The sequence below is a fragment of the Ascaphus truei genome, chromosome 2 (genome assembly GCF_040206685.1).
Source record: "Ascaphus truei isolate aAscTru1 chromosome 2, aAscTru1.hap1, whole genome shotgun sequence".
In the NCBI taxonomy this organism is placed as follows: domain Eukaryota; kingdom Metazoa; phylum Chordata; class Amphibia; order Anura; family Ascaphidae; genus Ascaphus; species Ascaphus truei.
The window spans coordinates 426,967,171-426,987,775 of record NC_134484.1 but is presented as its reverse complement, the minus strand read 5'-3'; the positions used below and the strand labels follow the sequence as shown (position 1 = coordinate 426,987,775).

At 37.3% G+C, this 20,605-nt stretch overlaps 1 protein-coding gene across 1 annotated transcript in view; it reads left to right on the top strand.

Annotated features, from left to right (window-relative positions):
- The window catches only part of KIF5B (kinesin family member 5B), a 60,333-nt gene extending 42,125 nt beyond the window's left edge, over positions 1-18,208 (top strand). The window contains exons 12-26 of the mRNA XM_075587726.1: positions 217-395; positions 1,197-1,265; positions 2,419-2,625; positions 3,515-3,658; positions 4,916-5,104; positions 5,949-6,066; positions 9,036-9,097; positions 9,643-9,752; positions 10,292-10,393; positions 11,535-11,595; positions 11,691-11,762; positions 11,848-11,952; positions 12,101-12,317; positions 14,868-15,000; positions 15,412-18,208. Coding sequence (XP_075443841.1) covers positions 217-395; positions 1,197-1,265; positions 2,419-2,625; positions 3,515-3,658; positions 4,916-5,104; positions 5,949-6,066; positions 9,036-9,097; positions 9,643-9,752; positions 10,292-10,393; positions 11,535-11,595; positions 11,691-11,762; positions 11,848-11,952; positions 12,101-12,317; positions 14,868-15,000; positions 15,412-15,418 — 1,775 coding nt within the window. The 3' untranslated portion in view covers positions 15,419-18,208. The remainder of the gene's footprint in view (positions 1-216; positions 396-1,196; positions 1,266-2,418; positions 2,626-3,514; positions 3,659-4,915; positions 5,105-5,948; positions 6,067-9,035; positions 9,098-9,642; positions 9,753-10,291; positions 10,394-11,534; positions 11,596-11,690; positions 11,763-11,847; positions 11,953-12,100; positions 12,318-14,867; positions 15,001-15,411) is intronic.
- Positions 18,209-20,605: the final 2,397 nt, after the last annotated feature.

The following is a 20,605-nucleotide window of genomic DNA, read 5'->3' as shown; positions in this document are numbered from 1 at the left end:
TTGGAATTTCTGCTGCACAGTTTCCTTACTAGCCCAATCACAAGCGCTATTAGTTATGCATTCTCTGATATTTGCTGTACTTTTTGTCATTAGGATTTTGTGCCTACATTTTGTAAACAGATGATCGTAATTTCTGACACAAAGCTAGTTGAGGTTTCAGGAGGGTTGTGGCAGTTTAGTGTGTTTAATGTGTGTTTAATCTCCTATCCTCTGCAGGAGAAAGTGTACCAGTTGAAGAACAGTTTGATAAGGAGAAAGCCAACTTGGATGCCTTTGTGGTGGACACTGTGGTTACTAATGACAAACCAGTTGCTTCCCTTCCTGTCAATTTTACTGAGGCCGAGAGAAGGAATTGCGAAGATGTTGCTAAACTGTACAAACAGCTGGATGACAAGGTAAGTGCTTGCCATCTTTTCTAAACTTGAGTACAAACAATAGTTAAACTAAATTTGTATTCTGTAAGTTACCAATAGAAAACATGTTTTCTGAGTGTCTCAGAATATATCATGATATGAACATGATCCTTTTTATTAGGGTGCCCCAATCAGCAAGCTGACTAAGCTTAGTCACAGCCTATTCATGGAATGTTAAGGGTATGCCATGTGCATCTTGTTTTCTGGGGGAGATTGCGATCACTGCTCCATTAGAGCAATAAATGTGATAGGAACGGACGTGGAGGGGCCTCCACCTCCATTCTTGTCACTTGGGGCGGTCACGACCACATGATTTTTTATCACAAGCGATCACGTGGTTGCTATTCCAGAACAACATTGATCTTCCAGCATGGAAAAGTGTTGAGTGAAAAAAATAATTGGGTCCTAGTCGAACTAAAATGTGTTGCATTTCCCCTGCATGACATCAATTACATATTTTTTTTTTGTTTGGTGTTATAAGTGGGTCGAGCCGAATTGTTTTTTCAAACCTCCTGAGGGCCCCAAGGTTACCACTCCAACTTTGTCTTCATATGCAAATTAGGTGCATTAATCTGTGTGCAAGTGCATTGGATCTTCCTAAAACCCGGTGTGGTTGGTGGTCCCTCAAGAGAGGTTTGAGAACCACTGGTGTAAGGAATTGAGAAGAGCCACAGTTGTCTCCAGTATCAGTGTCTGTCATCAGCAGGACTTGGCTGTTCAAGACGTGTTTTGTATTTTATTCTAGTTATTTCATTTGTATTCAAATGTATTGTTTTTATGTAGGATGAAGAGATTAATCAACAGAGCCAGTTAGTGGAAAAACTGAAGCAGCAAATGTTGGATCAAGAAGAGGTAAGTGCTTAATTGTAAGGTGTCGTGTCAATTTAAGTAAACATGCATCATACTAATTGAGCATTCCCAGTAGTAAATGTTTGTAAAATATAAGCTTTCTAGATTATGAATTTACCTGGGATTTATGTTTAACCTCAACATGTATGTATAATATTATTTAATGTTGGTCCATTTTTATAGCCGTTACCTTGGTAGAACTAGGTACAAAACAATGGTGATCATTTATACTTATTGTTGCATTTCAAGGAATTTATTTTCTAAATTGACGTGTCAATGTGCCAAAAAACAGTTTAGTCCTAAAAATATTTGACAATACATGGATAGGCATGTTCTGCAGACGCTAATTCAAGAGCATCATGCAGCTCACTGTTTAAGTGGTACTTAGTAGAGTGGTTCAAGCACACAAATGCTTTGTGAACTAGGTGGGTCTGTAATAATAAAAAAAACCACAGACATTTGCTCTTATTGTTTCTTTTTTCTCGTTCTAATAAAATTCGTCTTTGTATTTCACCTAAAGAAAATATATATTATGCACACCATAATGTGGAAGTCTGCAGTTGTTCTGCCTGGTCTTAATTATCCTATCAATAGAAGGGGTGTCTGGAGCCTCCTTCTAGTGCTTAACAGTCAACATGTTGATGCTAAATAGTATATGGCCAAATACTTATTACAAATATCCTTTATTTGTCATGTGCCGGCACAGTACAATGGGAATGTACTCTACAATACTTATATTAAATCTCCTTGGTGAAATGCCCTAGATTGAAAAAACTTTCATATTGATTACACCGTTATTTATCTATTATAGTTAATAGATAAGATGTTGATAAACTGACAACCTGTAAACTGTGTAACCCTTCTCTCATAGATTATCAACTATTTGCACTTCAATTTCATAACACAAGGCATTATAAGATGTATTCAAATAAATTCTTACCCCATTGCCATAATATGGCATTGTTACCAATTTTCTATTTAACTTGTCTGTGTTCTGTAGTAATCATAAGTCACTTTAGATCTTTCTTTGATTGTGCCATATGTATAAAGTGCTTATTCCAAATAGTAGTTCGACAATGTTCAGCATTGAAAGCTTTATGCTTTTGATTTGGGGTCTAAAAATGTCTGTGCATTACATTTTCTTTCCTAACTGCAGCTTTTGGCATCCACGAGACGGGACCAGGATAATATGCAAGCAGAGTTAAACCGCCTCCAGGCTGAAAATGATGCCTCAAAGGAGGAAGTGAAAGAAGTACTGCAGGCCCTGGAAGAACTTGCAGTCAACTATGATCAGAAGTCACAGGAAGTAGAAGACAAGGCTAAAGAATATGAGCTTCTAAGTGATGAACTCAGTCAAAAATCGGTAAGAGCCTTTAGCACCATGAATTCCGTTATAAAGGGAAGACAAATTTAATTTTCAAGCTTGAAGTCTACTCCTAGTACCGTAGTACGTTTGACTGAAACAAGCCCATTGAGTTTAGCCTCCATATATTTTGCCAATAGAGTAGTATATGGGGAGAGATGAGGATTTAGGAGAAACCACTGCAGCCACTGAATAGAGCCAATCTGTTTTCCTGAAATGAGTAATAACCACCGCAAAACTAAACGTGTCATGATTCTTCATCTGCACTGTACAGATACTCTAATTCTGAGAGCTTTATCTTTGGGAGACCTGGCCAGTTTAATTTTCAGATCCCTGTTTGAATGTGCAACCATCTCCTTCCCAGAAGAAAATGCCATAGTCTAAGTATGTCCAGACTAGAGTAAAACCCTATCAGTGTGAGCAGTTTATCTAACTTCACTAAAACACCCAGGGTGTACATTTTTCAAGATCAGTCAATTGGTTTTATTCCAATAATCACAATGCTTTTCAAACCTATCTTGCAATTGTTACTTCACGGGCCAGTGTAACAATAAATGTTCTATGAGTTAACTGAATTTCAGTAGCTGAATAAAACCCCATTGTGAAGGATGGGAAGCGAACAGCACACTACTCTTGCTACAGTATATACCGGTATCCATCAAGCTGTGATGCAGGGTTTCGCACCCTGATTCGGCAGTATTTGCCGTTTAAGTCAATAGTTGCTGCCGGATCATAGAGCAACACTGCATTGCCGTGTGATAAATCCCAGCCATAGTGTCTTGGGTGACGGGTTTTAGCAATGTTCTCTGCACTGTGTGATCTATAGCATATAACTTCCAAGTTTAAACAAGCTGTTTCATGTTGGAGTTTTTTTTTGTTTTTTTTAAAGGCGCTTTTGTCCAGTTTAGACTCAGAGTTGCAGAAACTTAAGGAAATGACCAACCACCAGAAAAAAAGAGCAACAGAGATGATGACTTCTTTATTGAAAGACCTTGCTGAGATTGGAATTGCAGTAGGAAACAATGATGTTAAGGTAATAACTATGCATTATAGTATAGTTCAGTTAGATACTTCCAATTTGCTGCATGACTATATTTATTTATTTTGTCTGTGTTTTATGTTATGTCTTTGGTTTTGACTATTTATACATATTAATAATTCAGGTATGATGACGTTCTATAAATAAGAAGCTTCTATCTACAAGGACTCTTACTCAAATACTCTATAATGCAAAACCAATGTCTGACCGTATTAAGTGTTTCCAGTGTAATCTGTGTAACAATTGCTGTCTATTTTAAGGGATTGAAGGAGTTGAAGTTATACTTTCAAGCATAAAGGTTTAACGACTTCTAGTTTAATGTGGGTTCACTGGTAAATATGGTACAGCACATTATAGTTGTGATTTGTTTTATTGTTTACAGACTTAAAAGCTTTAACAAGCAAATTAAACTTGCACAACTGAGATTTAAATGCAAAAGTATGTATACGTTTACTTTTTAAATTGATCAAAACCAATTTATAGGCAATCCCTTGACCAATATATACAGAAGTTACTTTTTTTGTCATGTTTCATGAATATCTTTATTTTGTAACTTCTTTGCTCCTTTGGCACACATTGCACTGCAGAGAATTTCTGTCTCCTCTGCTAGTGAAGAGCTAAATTTAAAAGTTCAAATAATTTGTTTTATCTAGTGCAAAATTAGCTTGAAGGATTTTATATATGAAATACCGTTGGGGGGGGGGGGGGAGAGAGAAAAAAAATGTTCCCTTAAAGGAAGGGTTCTAAAAAAATATATTACAGGTATACCCCAGTTTAAGGACACTCACTTTAAGTACACTCGCGAGTAAGGACATATCGCCCGATAGGCAAACGGCAGCTCACACATGCGCCTGTCAGCACGTCCTGAACAGCAATACCGGCTCCCTACCTGTACCGAAGCTGTGCGCAAGCGGGGAGACTATAGAGCCTGTTACACATTTATTTATTTATGTTATTTCCATCAGTTATGCACGTGTATGATGATTGCAGTACAGTACATGCATCGATAAGTGGGGAAAAGGTAGTACTTCACTTTAAGTACATTTTCACTTTACATACATGCTCCGGTCCCATTGCGTACGTTAATGCGGGGTATGCCTGTATATATTTTTTATTTTTTTATGAACAGGGTTATCAAACCCCTACCATGATTTTAACTCTGTGCAAGTCATTGCAGGCAACATTAACATTGAATAAAATTAGGCCAAATATTTGGAAAGCCTCATTTCAGTCTTCTCTCTCTCCTATCAGCAACCTGAAGTAAGTGGCATGATTGATGAAGAGTTTACAGTTGCACGACTGTACATCAGTAAAATGAAATCCGAAGTGAAAACCATGGTGAAACGCTGCAAGTTGTTGGAGAGCACACAATCGGAAAGCAATAGGAAGATGGATGAGAATGAGAAGGAGCTGGCAGCATGCCAACTTCGCATCTCACAGGTAAGTGTTGCATACAATTGCGTAATTAAACTCCAAGATCGTGTGTGTGCGATAAGCGTATACCAGTGGCTAACTTATGGTAACACTATTGTATTCTAAATCTGCGTGCCTGTGTGTGGAGTGTATTAGAACTGCACCTTTTCAGGGAAGATCATACATGTTAAGATCACACATATTGCTGTTACATTTAATATAGTTCTGTATGCCCTTATGGAGCATATAAATGTTCCAATAACCACTTATCAAGGTGTTATTTGGTCAGGTTGTATTGCTTAATAGTTCACAAAAACGAAATCTATGGGAAATGTGAATGTAAGGGGATGTTTATTATTACATAGGGGATGATTGCAATATATGGTGGTGCAGGAACTATTAAATGTGAAACTGGTAAGTTTGATGCACATAATCAGAGGTGCATTGGTATTTGTGATGCACTTGAACATGATTTGTACAGAACCGTAAAACTAATATATTCACATACCAAGAAGTAAAATCTGAGGTCTGAGGATATCTCTATGTGATTATTACTTCATGAACTTGATTCTGGATCGGCGCTTACACTCGTAATCCCACATGTTTTTGTTTTTGAGCCTCCTTGCACCATGTCGTAAAATATGAAGGGAGAAAATGCATTTTGTCTGGTTGAGAAAAGGTTCCCACTTTAAAAATGTGCAAATTCTTTGACGTAGATTATACGTATAATTCAATTGATAGGAGTACAGATGCCAGACTCTCTAATTGTCTTCTATAACGTGCTGCAGACCTCCCCAGTGCTGAAAAACCTTTTGCGGATATCTAGATCAATAAATGTAAATGCTCTCTTTTTTATTTTGTCTTATAAAAGCATGAAGCAAAGATCAAGTCGCTGACTGAATATGTGCAGAATGTTGAACAGAAGAGGCGGCAGATGGAGGAGTCTGTGGATTCTCTCAATGAAGAGCTCGTGAAGCTGCGGGCGCAGGGTGGGGCTTTCTCCAAAACCATTATTATACAGTATTCTGTTTTTATAGCACTGTTCAAAAGTCAGATGATAGCTTTTCCAGAATATCTGGTCTGTGTACTTTCTGATTCCTTGCACACGGCATGCTCTGAAATCAGGGAGAGGCAGCTCTGAGCCTGCAGGCCATCAGGCCGAGTGCGTTTCTTAACTGTAGATATCTACATTTAGTGTACATACGATTAACTACGGGTTACGTACTATTCCTCTTCTAATATTGCAGTGCTTGGTGGTAATCAAAAAAAGTATATTTCAATTGTATTTAGTTGTCACATCTTCATAGCTTTAAGAGCCCAGTCGTCAAATTTTGTGTGTATACACATACATACGCACACACACATACACATACGCGCGTGCACACACGCACACATATATACATATACACGCACACATAAACGCACACACATACACGCACACATATATACACATATATACGCACACATACACACACACACATATACACGCACACATACACACATGCGCACACGCACACACACGCACACATACACACACACGCACACATATATACATATACACGCACACATATATATAAATACACGCACACATATATACATATACACGCACACATATACACTTACACACACATACACATATATACATATACACTTACACCCACTTATACACATTTACGCACACACATACACACACACACATACACACATGTACATATATACATATACACGCACACATATATACATATACACTTATACACACATATACACGCACACATATACACATATACACACATACACACATATACACGCACACATATATACATATACACGCACACATATATACATATACACGCACACATATATACATATACACGCACACATATATACATATACACGCACACATATATACATATACACGCACACATATATACATATACACGCACACATATATACATATACACGCACACATATATACATATACACGCACACATATATACATATACACGCACACATATATACATATACACGCACACATATATACATATACACGCACACATATATACATATACACGCACACATATATACATATACACGCGCACACATATATACATACACGCACACATATACACACACACGCACACACACGCACACATATACACACACACATACACGCACACATATACACATACACGCACACATATATATACACACGCACACATATATACATATACACGCACACGTATACACACATACACGCACACATATACACACACATACATATATACACATATACACACATACACATACATATATACATACACACACGTGTGTGTGTGTGTGTTTGCATTTACAAACCGTTAGTACAGCAGAATAAAGTAAGTTAGATATGTTGAGCAGACATCGTAGGTAAGAGATTTGACTGTCTAAAGTAAGCTATATTCAAATAATGTCAAATGTATTTAGGGTCGACTGTATTAGTCAAGATGTTCTGTAAGGAGAATATGAGCAGGGCACCAGGATGGAAAGAGGAGAGCTTCAGTAACCCAGTATTTGATTGTCCTGTTTAAAGCCGTTACCCTTCCGCCATTCCCAAAGATGTACAAGCACACTGTAGGACTGTCATTAAGATGTAACCTTTTATCCATTTCCATAATTCACCAGACTCAACTCTGCTAAAGAGTGGTCATGACCTCTCTGCCGTATGGCTGGTGGACTCCAGTTAATAAATGCATTGTCAAGTTATTGATAACAGAATGACCACCTCTTATTAGGCACCTTGAACATGAAGGCAACATACTCAAAAGTAAATTGGAGCCAATTATATATTCGACCAGAAGTGTTGACACACCGGATACGTCCACCGTGGTCATACATTGTTCCCTCCTGACCACAATTTTACCAGCATAATTTTGAACCATTGCCTACATTTTGTTCTGTCTTAATGGAGTTACATACCATCTCTATAAAATCCTAAAGTAGTATCCTTCATAGTGACTGAAAGGGATGTCTGAGGAGCTGTTGCATATTCTTTTAAAGCAACAAAACGTGAAAAAATATTTTTTAAATTTAAAAAAAAAAAAAAATCAGTTCTGTAGTATTAGGTAATACTGACTGCATTTTTTTTAACTTCTAATGCCCTTTTTAATAATGATAATCCTTTGTTTGCTACAGCAACCATTTAGGAAGTCATATCCACTTCCTCTTTTGAAAACGGCTCTGACAACACCTTTTTGAGCTCTGCACTTTGACAACAAAGTATCACAAACATCTGTTGCTGTGTTCCAAATAGCAGACTGTCTATTGCTCTTAAAGCTGTAACAATATTGTGTTACACTTGGTAATATAATGTTACATATCAGCTGCAGCATGTCAGACTGCAGCACAGTTAGAAGGCGGCCATTTAATTAGGCACACAATCAGGATTTTTACATATTTATAACAGGAGCGCCAAACGATTGTCAGTTTGGGTAAGCAAGTAGAATAATACATTGTCACATGCTTTAAATATAAAAATGAGGAAAAAGGGAGTGTAGTGTTGCGACTTTAAAGAGCTGTGCCACTTTTACCCAATCGACAGAGTAAACTGTACTCTGCAAGTCCACCTATGACTCTCCAGACAAGCATTTTTGCCAGAGAAAATTGCAGGTGTAGTTAGTGCCTGTCATCAGCCTTACAGCAAATAGCAGCGACTTCAGCAGTCTGCCATCTACTGGGGAAGCTTCCATTAAATACAGACTGGGTTTTTTTGTTTTTTGTTTAAATAGACTGAAGTAAAGCAAAGTTGGCTGTATTGATGGGCTAGAGTTGCCCAACCCCTGCTCTACAGAATAAATTACAGAATTGTGCACAACAATTTTGAAAAATCATTTCTTGTGCTCTTGACTTATCATGGATGTTTTTCTTTTCCCCAAAACAAACACAACTGCATTAAACTTTTTTTTTTTTTGCGTTTTTATAGAAAAAGTGCATGAAATGGAGAAAGAACATTTAAATAAAGTACAGACGGCAAATGAAGTTAAGGTATGTCCAATGACCGCTAACTTTAGATTTCTTTTCAGATGTGGGGGGGGAAAAATCATACCAAACCTATGTAAATTAAACTTATGTTTCACTCTGAGGGATAAACAGACCAGCAACGCTTTCCGTTATAATATGTTGCAGGCACTCTAGCAGAAAAGATTTAAAAAAAAATTGTATAAGAAAAATCCCAATTGCTACATTTTTTTTCTTCTTCCCTCTTTCTGTTGGCTACATTTCATATTCATACAAAGCACTAACCAAGCTAGCTGTATGTATAGATCTGATTATTGCACACTTGGTTTTAAAATCAAAGGAAAAATACACTTGCCAAATATCTGTATAACAATGTGCAGAAACAGAAATAATATAGCACACTTTAAAGATGTGCACTGTATTCGTTTTCATTTTATAACTTTTTTTTTCCAGTGATGTATTTTTCTGCTTTTTAAAATGGAAGGTTCCTAAATGTAGAATTAGTACAGAAATTGAAAAACATGAACTGTTTTCGGAAATGAAATCAAGCGTGTATCATCTTCATTTTGCAGCATGCTGTTGAGCAGCAGATTCTGAGTCATCGGGAGACCCACCATAAACAGTTAAGCAGTCTCAGGGATGAGATTGATACCAAGGAGAAACTTATTACTGATCTCCAAGAGTAAGTGTTAATTATTGTCACATTTAAGAACAAATTAAATCTATACATTGTAATGTAACACTTGGTTTAAGAATAGTAGAAGTATGAAGATTAAAATACATTACCTCTGTTTTCATTTGTTCCCATCTTGCGGTTGTGGGAGATGAGCTATGCTTGTACACATTGAATAATGGTGTACCACAGACGCATGGTACAGCCTTTTACGTCTTGATAATTATCAGATGTTATAAATTCCGCCACAGTTGTTCCACTTTAAACCAAATATATCCATTTAAAAATGTCACTTGCCCATTAGTTCATATCGAACTAAGCAGATTTTGTTTTATGGAAAGCCATATAGCCATATAAATATTGAATAAACATGGTTGCATTTTTATATACATGTACATTGAACATGAACAAAACAAGGTCTGTAGCAGGTGACTAGTGATTGAAATATCTTTAGCATCTCCAAATTAAGCGTTTTATTGAATTATTCCCCCCCCCCCAAGAACTAGTTGCCTACAACATTCAATATACTGTAAACCTCTTCTTTGCAGCCAAAATCAGAAGATGATGCTTGAGCAAGAGCGACTAAGGGTGGAGCATGAAAAATTAAAATTTGCTGACCAGGAAAAGGGCAAAAAGTTACATGATTTCACGTAAGTACAGGAATAAAAATATATATAGTTTGGTCAGGTCTATATGTTTTGAATGCTTTCCCTCCGTAATAAGAAAATAAGGATAACCCTACCTTATTCAACGGGCTTAGTGGAGCATGTTCCAATGGCATCACACGGTGAATTACACAGCAGCGCGACAGGTCAGTAACGACAAAACAAAATCAAAAACAGAGATCTCTCTGGCGTTGAGGATCTAAAAAACATGATGGATCTGGGATGGAAAAAGCTTGAATCCTTGCAATGATGTATACATCAGCAAAAGGAGACAAAAACCATATACACTACCATAGTGCATTACCCAGAGTAAAGAACTGATAAAGCTAGGTATACTAGCAAAGGATGACAAATTATTCAAATGGTTTGATGAAATATAAATGATAAAATTATACATTTGTATGCACACACAGCGTGCGCACAAATATTACAATAAGAATGGTGATGACCTCGGTCACTTCCGTCATAACCTCCTCCGCCGTGGGTAAAAATTGAAAACCTACTCACATCAAGTGGCTAGGTCTTGAGCCTTAATGTGGACAATTTAATATATAGTCATTGAATTCTATTAATATCATTTGAACCTTATTCTTGAGTATTACATCAACTAGAAAGGTGGGTTGGTGAGCTAAGCATTATTATGGAAGCTGCCCTATTTTGTTATTCACCAGGATAAGTCCTGAGAACGATTCCATCTAAATCAGGAAAGAGTAGTGCCTTCATTTTGCCCAAATCTGAAGAATAAATTGGAGGAGAAATGACATACTTGGCCTGTAGTTAGGATATTGAATATTAATGTTAAAAGAACTAAAGTGAGAAACTCAGAAAGGCTATTAAACACTCAGGCCCTGTAAAGAGAAAAGATTGGCTACATGTATAGCTGAGGGAATAGGAGAGAGGATACACAATAATGCAGTCCTATGTCGGTCACTTGTGTTCTAAGTGGGTTGTACGCTCCTGGAAAGGCTACAACAAATTAATTTATCGTTAAGCAAAAGCGTTTATTTTTTGGGGGACGTCTGATGTTTCTGGAGTCTCTGTACAAAATGTTAATTAACAGGGTTATCAGCACATACCATTTTTTTAAGGCAACAAAGTAACCTTTTTTTTAAAATTTAATCTGCAGTGTAATGCAGGATAGAAGAGAACAAGCAAGACAAGACCTGAAGGGATTGGAGGAGACCGTGGTAAGCAAACTTAATTATTATTTATTTTTTATATATATAAAAAGTGTGGTAAATCTTCAAGAATACAGAGTAAAGGTAAATAACTTTAATTACAGGCGAAAGAACTTCAGACCTTGCATAACCTCAGGAAGTTATTTGTTCAAGACTTGACTACTAGAGTTAAAAAGGTAAGCTGTAATTTTTCTTTACATTGTCAAATGCTTTACCGGTTTCCGTTACACGTAAACGTCACCTTTTTTGTATTTTTGGCAGAGTGCAGAAATGGATTCAGATGACACTGGTGGTAGCGCAGCACAGAAGCAGAAAATTTCCTTTCTCGAGAATAACCTTGAACAGCTCACTAAAGTCCACAAGCAGGTATGAAACAAATTGCTTTATTTTTGTAACGCCTAATCTTTTTTTGTTAAATTTAGTCTAAAAAAACGTTTGTGCGCACACGCACTTGAGGGTGTTTAGTGGTTTAGGATGTAGAAGTGTAATGTACATTTTTATTCTTCCTACGTAGTTGGTACGTGATAATGCAGATCTGCGGTGTGAGCTTCCAAAGCTGGAGAAACGACTTCGGGCTACAGCTGAGAGAGTTAAAGCCTTGGAGTCTGCATTGAAGGAAGCCAAAGAAAATGCATCTCGCGATCGTAAACGGTATCAACAAGAAGTAGACCGCATTAAAGAAGCAGTAAGATCCAAGAACATGGCTAGAAGAGGACATTCTGCACAAATTGGTAAATTCAGTACAGATTTCATTTTTTTATTCTCCCCAGCGTATGTGCTATTAAAGGTGTTTTAACTGCCCTCTGGGAGATGGAAACATAAAGAAAAACACCTTAAAGACCTTAATCGATGTATTTCTAACACACACAAAAAAGCTTGTAAGAATAGCATTTCATGCTTGAGAGCCAAAGATTGTTTTTAAAGCTGATAATTGCTTCTGGGTGATGAAAGGATTAAATGGGAGATGAAATCATGACAGAGATGGCAAAAATCTAGCGCTTAGGCTGGAAATCTCTAGACATGGCAAGTAATGTGCAGTATTTTTTTGGGGGGGAGGGGAGTATTTCAGCCCTCCTGTTGACTTCTCTCTTCCCCCCCCCCAACATCTGCCACTATAAACGGGGTATTCCCCAAGAACAAAAGACAGGGTTGCCCAATGCTACATCCAATTGACAAAACATATATGGTAATAAGTATACAGTTAAATACTTCAATAATAATATTTTCTTGGTTATTTAGTTAGATCCTTTGGCCAAAGCATCATAAGCCTGCATACCACGCCACGGTATAACCAAACATTGCAGGTCCTAACACTACACTGTGAACCCTTCCTTTTACCTCTGTATGAGGGGAAAGAACCATAGTAGATCCTGTTCTTGCAGCAAACTGAAAAGACCTCCCAAGTTAAAAAGGTGAGGAGGAGTGAGCACTGGGGGGAAGTGCCACCTACCTCCATACAACAGTTGCCTGCCACAAATGGATTAACACACATTCCCAGCTAGCTCAAACTCCTACACCCACCACATCATGGATATATATTTATGTCAAAATGAGAGCTACTGAGAGATGTACAGGTTTAAATAAATGTCAAAATGACTACCAGTACAAGCAAATGGAAAACATGTTTATTTTTAATAGTTTCGCTGATTGTGAGTAACCCAGCAACAGCAGTAAATGCTAGAAGCAAAAGAAAAGTGGCTAGGGCTCCTTGTTAATACTCGTTGTTTTTATTTGTCCTATCTAAATGATAGGCTCCTCTGTGATATGACCTTCATATCTCTGAAGCACACTTCTAAAATTGGATAACCTTTATGAACTGGTGATTTAGGAGTTCCTTTATATAATCTGGAACAGGGTCATCCTAAAGGACCTAAAACAGTGTTTTCAGAGCTGCAAAGTCTTTCCCTCTGTATTCTTTAAAAAATAAGCCAATAAAAAGCAATGCTGTCATTTGGACCAGACGTTATAGCCCTTTATTGGTTGACCTCAATGGAAGCCTTGTTGTCTTTAAAATTACTTAAACTTAAAACAAAAGAAACCCATAAACATTCCCAACCTTAAAATAGTGAGGCATGGCTTCGTTAAGATAATTAAGGGGGGTGGACTTAAATGGTATATATGTCCAAATAATTTGTTGAAATATTGATTAGTCTTTTAAAGCTGCAGTTCAAGCTCCCGTTTTTATTTTTTTATTTTTTTTTACTTCAATAGTTTCATGTGGCCAATCTCTACTTACCTAAAGGACTGCATAGCTGTCGGTCAATTCGTTCTCCGTCTATTGATCGGCAAAGTTTGGCGACATCTTTAGATCTGGGGAATGTAAATGGTTGCTATAGGAACAAACATGCTTGTTAAAATAGAATACAAGAAAATTGGTCTTTCAAAGTAGTTTTGTTTAAAACCGAAAATGCTAAAAGTATTTTTTCTTATTACAGAACTGATTTATTTAAAAAATAAAAACACATGCAGGATATTGCCTGAACTGCAGCTTTAAAGAGGCTTTAAAATATATATTTTTTTCTTCCAATAATTTTATGAACCAGGGGATCTCCAGAGCTGAACCATGTTAATTTCAGCTCCAGTGACCCCTGCTTCCGGAGATACTAACCTCTGAAGGTGGTTCCTTGAGCAACCCAGTTGGCGCTATCGAAATAGCAGCTTTAAATGTCTCACGTCCTGCAGGCCAATAGGAAGCAACAATATCCTCTTTTGTGGCTTCCTTATTGGCCCACATGACGTGGGACTTTTAAACTGCGCAGAAATGCCAGCACCCCTTTCTGAGGTTAGTATCTCATGAACCAGGGGGTCCCCGAAACTGAAATCACGGCAGTATGGCTCTGTAGAGGTTTGATTCAGTCAGGGTGACTGGTATGTACCTACTATATCGTAGCAAAAAATGGACACCTGCCCATGGTCATTTTTAATAAAACACTAAAAAATTATATATTAAAGATATTAAATGATCATTTTATAAATATTTTCATTCATCTTTGTATAACGGAATATGGATAACGCCTCAGTGTCATTGTTTAATACGTTTAATTTTGGGGGGAAATCTATTTATGATGACTATGTTCAAAGGGAAATCCAATTTTATCTCAAAGATTGCCTATTGAATTTTCAGTGAAATTGCTGAATATTTTTTTGTGTTTTTTTTGGTATAGGTGCTAAATACATGGAGCCCACTGTGATGTTTATACTTATTACTTATCATATGAAATGCATACTAAAGAGTTGAGCAGTCTGGTTTGAAGGTGTCTTGGTTGTCTTTCTTTGTACAGCTAAGCCTATCCGTCCTGGACAGCATCCAGCCGCTTCTCCAACCCATCCAAATGCAATTCGTGGGGGAGGCGTGTTCCCTCCAAACGGCCAGACAGCTGCAGTGCGTGGCGGGGGTGCTAAACAAGACAAAATGTAAGCTCTACCCCTTCCAAAGGTTTATACATGGAATTTAGTTCATGTTAATTATTTCTACTTCATGTTTACTGTTAGCTGAAACATGTTGGTTGTAGGATTTTATCATTCTAATCCTGCTCATGGAGCAATACAAAACCTCTTCACTTGGTCTGTGCTGTGACATCTTGAACATTTTGAGATGGAATACTGTAATAACCATTGTTTGGTTGCATAATAATTTCCAGTGGCTCTGAATTACACCGACTTAATAACTAACTGTATGTACGTGCTATTTGTGCAGCTAATTCCAACATAAAAACTAAAGATACCATATAGATACACTTAAACATTTAGATTGGATTTTTTCTCTACAAATAGTACATTTTATATCTGACAAATGTTTCTTATGGTTCTAATCTTCTCTTTTAGCTGCTGAAGGATTGAAGTCCATGAAGAAATGAGAATCATGCAGAGTGGTGTTTGTAAATGGGATTCACTTACTTTTTGGGATTGTAGGATTGTTTTGAAATTGTAATTTATACTTGGCCTGTACAGCTCTTCCCCTCCTCCCTGCATTTCTTGGCAAATTCTGCTAATTGATTTGCAGCACAACTAGAGCGCAATTTGGTGTCTTGCATATGACATGTAATTTAAAATGTAGCTCTATCCATTGCACAGTTTGTTATCCATGTCTTAAATTTAGTATGCACTGTGCCAAGTTTGAATGTAAGTTACTGGTTACGTAGATCCTAGTAGAATGGCCTACTGTAGTTAAATATGTGCAAACTTCGTCTTGGGGGGGGACGGACATGGAACCAAACTTTAACAGTTTAATACACCTACAGGCTAACCTTTGTAAATGCATAATACCTTACTGTCTCGCTATATAAAGGCAGTACTTAGATTTCTAAAGTGACTTCATTTAACTTCAACGTTACTACAAAATACTGTAGTTCGTACAGTGTTTAGATACTAAACTGTGCTTATGATACCTGCCACTGGGCTATGAAATCTTTACTACCAAATATAAGATTTCAGTTTAATCAAGGCTGCTCAATTATCTAATGGGATATCTGCTGCCATGTGGTTCTCTTTAAATAATGTATAGTAACAAGATATAGGAGTAAACTTTTATATGAGCGAATATGGGTTCTGTGTTTTGCAACATTAAGACAGTTCTGTTCATGAACTTTCATGTATCACAACTTGATGGTGTGAAAACATTCTGCTTCATTATTTTGGACCTTTTTTTTATATAGTATCACCATGGCCTGTTTAATCATTTTACTGTAATGCAAAGCTTGCACTGGCTATAGTTTTTGACATTGTCAATATTGTACCACTAAGTCTGTCACTTTTCAATGTAAAATGTACATTCCCTGCAGTTGTGGCTCTATGGAATAGTTAATATTTTACACATACTTTAAAAAAAAACAACTGATAGGCAGTGTATATGTAGAAATCCCAACAATTAGTTAAACGTCACATTTTTTTTTTTTTTAATCAGCACTGTTTATTTTAATTTGTTTTTTGTTTTGTTTTTAATCATCAAAATGATGACTTCCTATAAACAGAGATAGGTGAGCCTTTTGTACACTCCCAGCAGAGTGTAAAATACCAGCCCCTATCTCTGGAGTGTGGCAGCATTTGAAAAACTTACACTGGAAAGCAAACGTTTTCCAAAATCGCATGTTTTGCTTCCTTCCTTTTTTTTTCTTTTTTCAAATGGAGTATAACATTTGCTGTTTTAAGTGTTAATTCTCCTTTTCTTTGTTTTATTTTTCTTTGGGTATAAAGATGACTTGTATTTAAGATTTTTTTTTTTATGTTAAAGATGTCGTCATTTAATTTGCACTATACCTCCAACTAATATGCTTTCTCGTGAACTTACTAGTGAGAGTATCTCGTATACTTAGGTTTTAGTGGGTACAATTGTATGAAATAACCTTTTTGCAGAAAGGTGTTGGAATTTATTAGAATGCATATGAATGAGGTAGGTCAGTTTCTGAAAGAGTAGAAAATATTTAAAAATCACTCCTTGCGGAGGCATTTTTTTTGCATTGTATTCATCCTTCACTTAATTTGGGAAAACACTACTGGTGATGCAAATGGAACAGGCATCCAATATGTAAACCTCAGGTAATCCCTTTTGAGATTGAGTAATCCCTTTACATTTTATTCTCACTTGTAGAAAATGTAATACATTTTCTGTTTTTATATATAACGTTTTTGTTAGAATAAGGCTGAATGTATATTTTTTTTACGTATAAAGACATCAATGGGAATTCCAGATTTTAATCTCGATTGAAAGACGATGTAGTATTTACACTCCAGAGCTTTTAGTTTGCAATCGTACACTGGTGAGATTACAATGAGGTGGTGAGATTACAATGAGGTGTACGTTAAAGATTTAAGTGAGGATGCTGATCCTATTCTATCCAGAACGGAAATTAGTTCAAGTGCATTTGTGTTCAACACTAAACCTATTCCTGGAAGTTTCATGTATCTGAATCTGTCTAGCTGCTTGTCTCAGGGGACAGTGTTTAAATGGTCAGATAGGTATTTCACAAAAACACACCTATGTACATCACACTTAAATGAAGCAGAATATTTTCTCTTGTGCCTCAATTGCTAATGTTTAATTTTTTTTTGTTTTGTTTCACAAACCCTGATAAAATAAAACATGTTGCTCTGTAATGAAATGATTAAACATTTATTAGCTTCACGCCTACAATATGGAATGGTAAATCTTCTGTATGCACATTTCCCCTTCAACAACCCCCTTTTTTTTTTTGTGGTAACTGCTTATAGTTGTCTTGGAATAGGCAATTTAGAAAACAATGTTTTCTATATGAACGTATCTTTTCTTTTTATGGGGAATGCATTGACATTTAGTGTGCAGTATTTTTATTTTCCTTATTTCCGTTTCTGTTTGTTTTTTTTTTTGTTCCTTGGCTCTTCTGGGGAAAAGTTAAAATACAACCTTGGTGAAATAAAACATATTTATTCATGGTGATCAACTAAATTATTTGCCTAATTTAAGAAATACTGACTCTTTACTGTGTAACACCTGAAGTTGATACAAAATGCCAGTGAGAAGTCAAACAGTTTAATTCCAATACATTCAAACACATTGAAATTGGGATGGAAAAAATGCCATTTACTTCGAACTTTCTGCATGCTGTAAATGTATGTGTTTAAAATAAAGATATCAAAATCAAATGTATATTCAAATTGTGACCTTTTTGAAAGCTGTTATTATTTTGAATTTTACTGATGAATACCTTAAGTATCAACCCGGTCGATTCGGCAGTATCTAAATTGGGGAATAAACATTTCTAGAGGATTGTTGCTGTTAAGTCTCACAGTTTAGTCCTTTTGTTCCCAGCGATCACATTACAATTTTTTTGAAAAGCTGCTGCAAATAAAATATTGTAAAGAAAAAAAAAGCATACAATCAGCACTACAAACTTAACAGTGCCCCGTGATTAAACAGTGATATTGAAAACTTAGAAGTCAAAATGGCGGATTCCCTCCAAATACAATCTTAACATGGTGGAGGTTTACAGGATCTTGGAAGAATTTTCCAAGTTCAAGGACAATATAGAGCAGGGGTGTGCAAACTGGGGGGTGTGCCCCCCAGGGGGGAGCGGGAGATTTTGCTGGAGGGCACGGGCGGTTGCAGAGGCCCCGCGCTCTTCCCCACGGTATTTAAATTAAATTTATAAAATGTTTTACCAGGAAGAATACATTGAGAGTTACCTCTCGTTTTCAAGTATGTCCTGGGCATTGAGTTAAGATGACAAATACATGGTTACAAATACAGTTACATAAGTGAACAGGGTATACATTATATACAAGACGTTGCATGCACAGTTAAAGAAAATATATATTATAGGCGTATGTAACAGTTACAGACCAGATTAAATGTGAGACAGCCTTAGTTTTGAAAGAATTTAAACTGGTGGTGGATGTGAGATTCTCTGGTAGGTTGTTCCAGTTTTGGAGTGCACAGTAAGGCACGTTCTATAGTGCCGTGCGCGTGCGGAATTTCAGCTGGCTGATGTCAGTCTGCCTTTCTATAGAAGGGCCGCGCGCGCACAGCAGGGAGAGGAGCCAACAGACAGCGGCGAAGATGAAGAAATTAATCTTTTCGCGTGTGTGCGTGTGTGCGTGTGTGCGTGTGTGCGTGTGTGCGCGCGCGTGCGTGTGTGTGTGTGTGTGTGTGTGTGTGTGTGTGTGTGCGTCAAAGATTATAAAACACAAAAAAAATATTAAACTTTTTTTTTTTTCCCCTTTAAAAAAATCTATCTAGGACTTGCTTTCACTCACACAACATATACTCACTCATACACACACATATACACATATACACTAACCTGCAGCTCCCGGCTCTATATTCATGAAAAGTATGCGGCACGCGCGTTCGCATAGGACCGCACGGCCGCATGCTGTATAGAACAGCCCTAAGAGAAGGAGGAGCAGCCGGATACTTTGAGCCTTGGGACCATGAACAGTCTTTTTGGAGTCAGATCTCAGATAAGTGCTGCATGTGGTAGGGGTGAGGAGCTTGTTCAGATAGGCGGGTAGCTTGTTCAGAAAGTATTTGAAGGAAAGATTAACTTTGCGCCTAGACTCAAGTGATGACCAATCTAGTTCTTTGAGCATTTCGCAGTGCTGTGTGTTGTAGTTGCATTGTAGAACAAAGCGTCATATTAAATTGTAGAGGGTATCAAGTTTGCTAAGGTGGGTTTGGGGTGCCATATCATATACTATGTCCCCATAGTCGATAATTGGCATTAGCATCTGCTGTGCGATACGCTTTCTGACCAGCAGACTTAGGGAGGATTTGCTCCTGTAAAGTAAACCTACTGTAGTTTGGCATATGTTATTGATGTCAGGGTATCAATGTGCATCCCAAATGTTAAATGGGAGTCAAACCATATGCCCAAGTATTTAAAACTAGTAACAGGAGTTAGGGTGGTTTTAGCGTTGGTTCTGATCTGGAGCTCAGTCATTGGAAGCTTTAAAAGTTTAGCCTTGGTCCCAAATACCATTGTTAATCTTGTCAGTGTTTAAAAATAGTTTGTTTTGGTTAAATCCAATTTTCAAGTCTCAGTCAGATTGAAGTATGTGTTCAAGGCCGGAGAGGCTATGGCTGTGTGCATATAAGATTGTGTCATCTGCATACATGTGTATTGAAGCTTCCTTACAAGCTATAGGGAGATCATTGATGAACACTGAGAAGAGAAGGGGCTCCAGAACAGAGCCTTGTGGGACACCACAGGTGATATCCAAGGGGTTGGAGTTGGAGCCTGAGATGGACACATGTTGGGATCTACCTGATAGGTAGGAATTAAACCAGTTTAAAGCAGGCTTCCCTATGCCGGAGCACTGGAGTTTAAGAAAGATAACATGATCAACCGTATCAAAAGCCTCCATTCCACACTGGACTTCATTGCAAACATTAAGCAGGGTAGTTACCATGGAGTGTTTGGGGTGAAAGCCAGATTGGAATTGGCTAGGGAAATTTGTCTTGGTATAGTGATCGCTTAATTGGGAGTGATGGTTGGGAGGATCCCGTGACACTTACCGGGTTTCAGCCAGCTGTGACGCGGCGCCA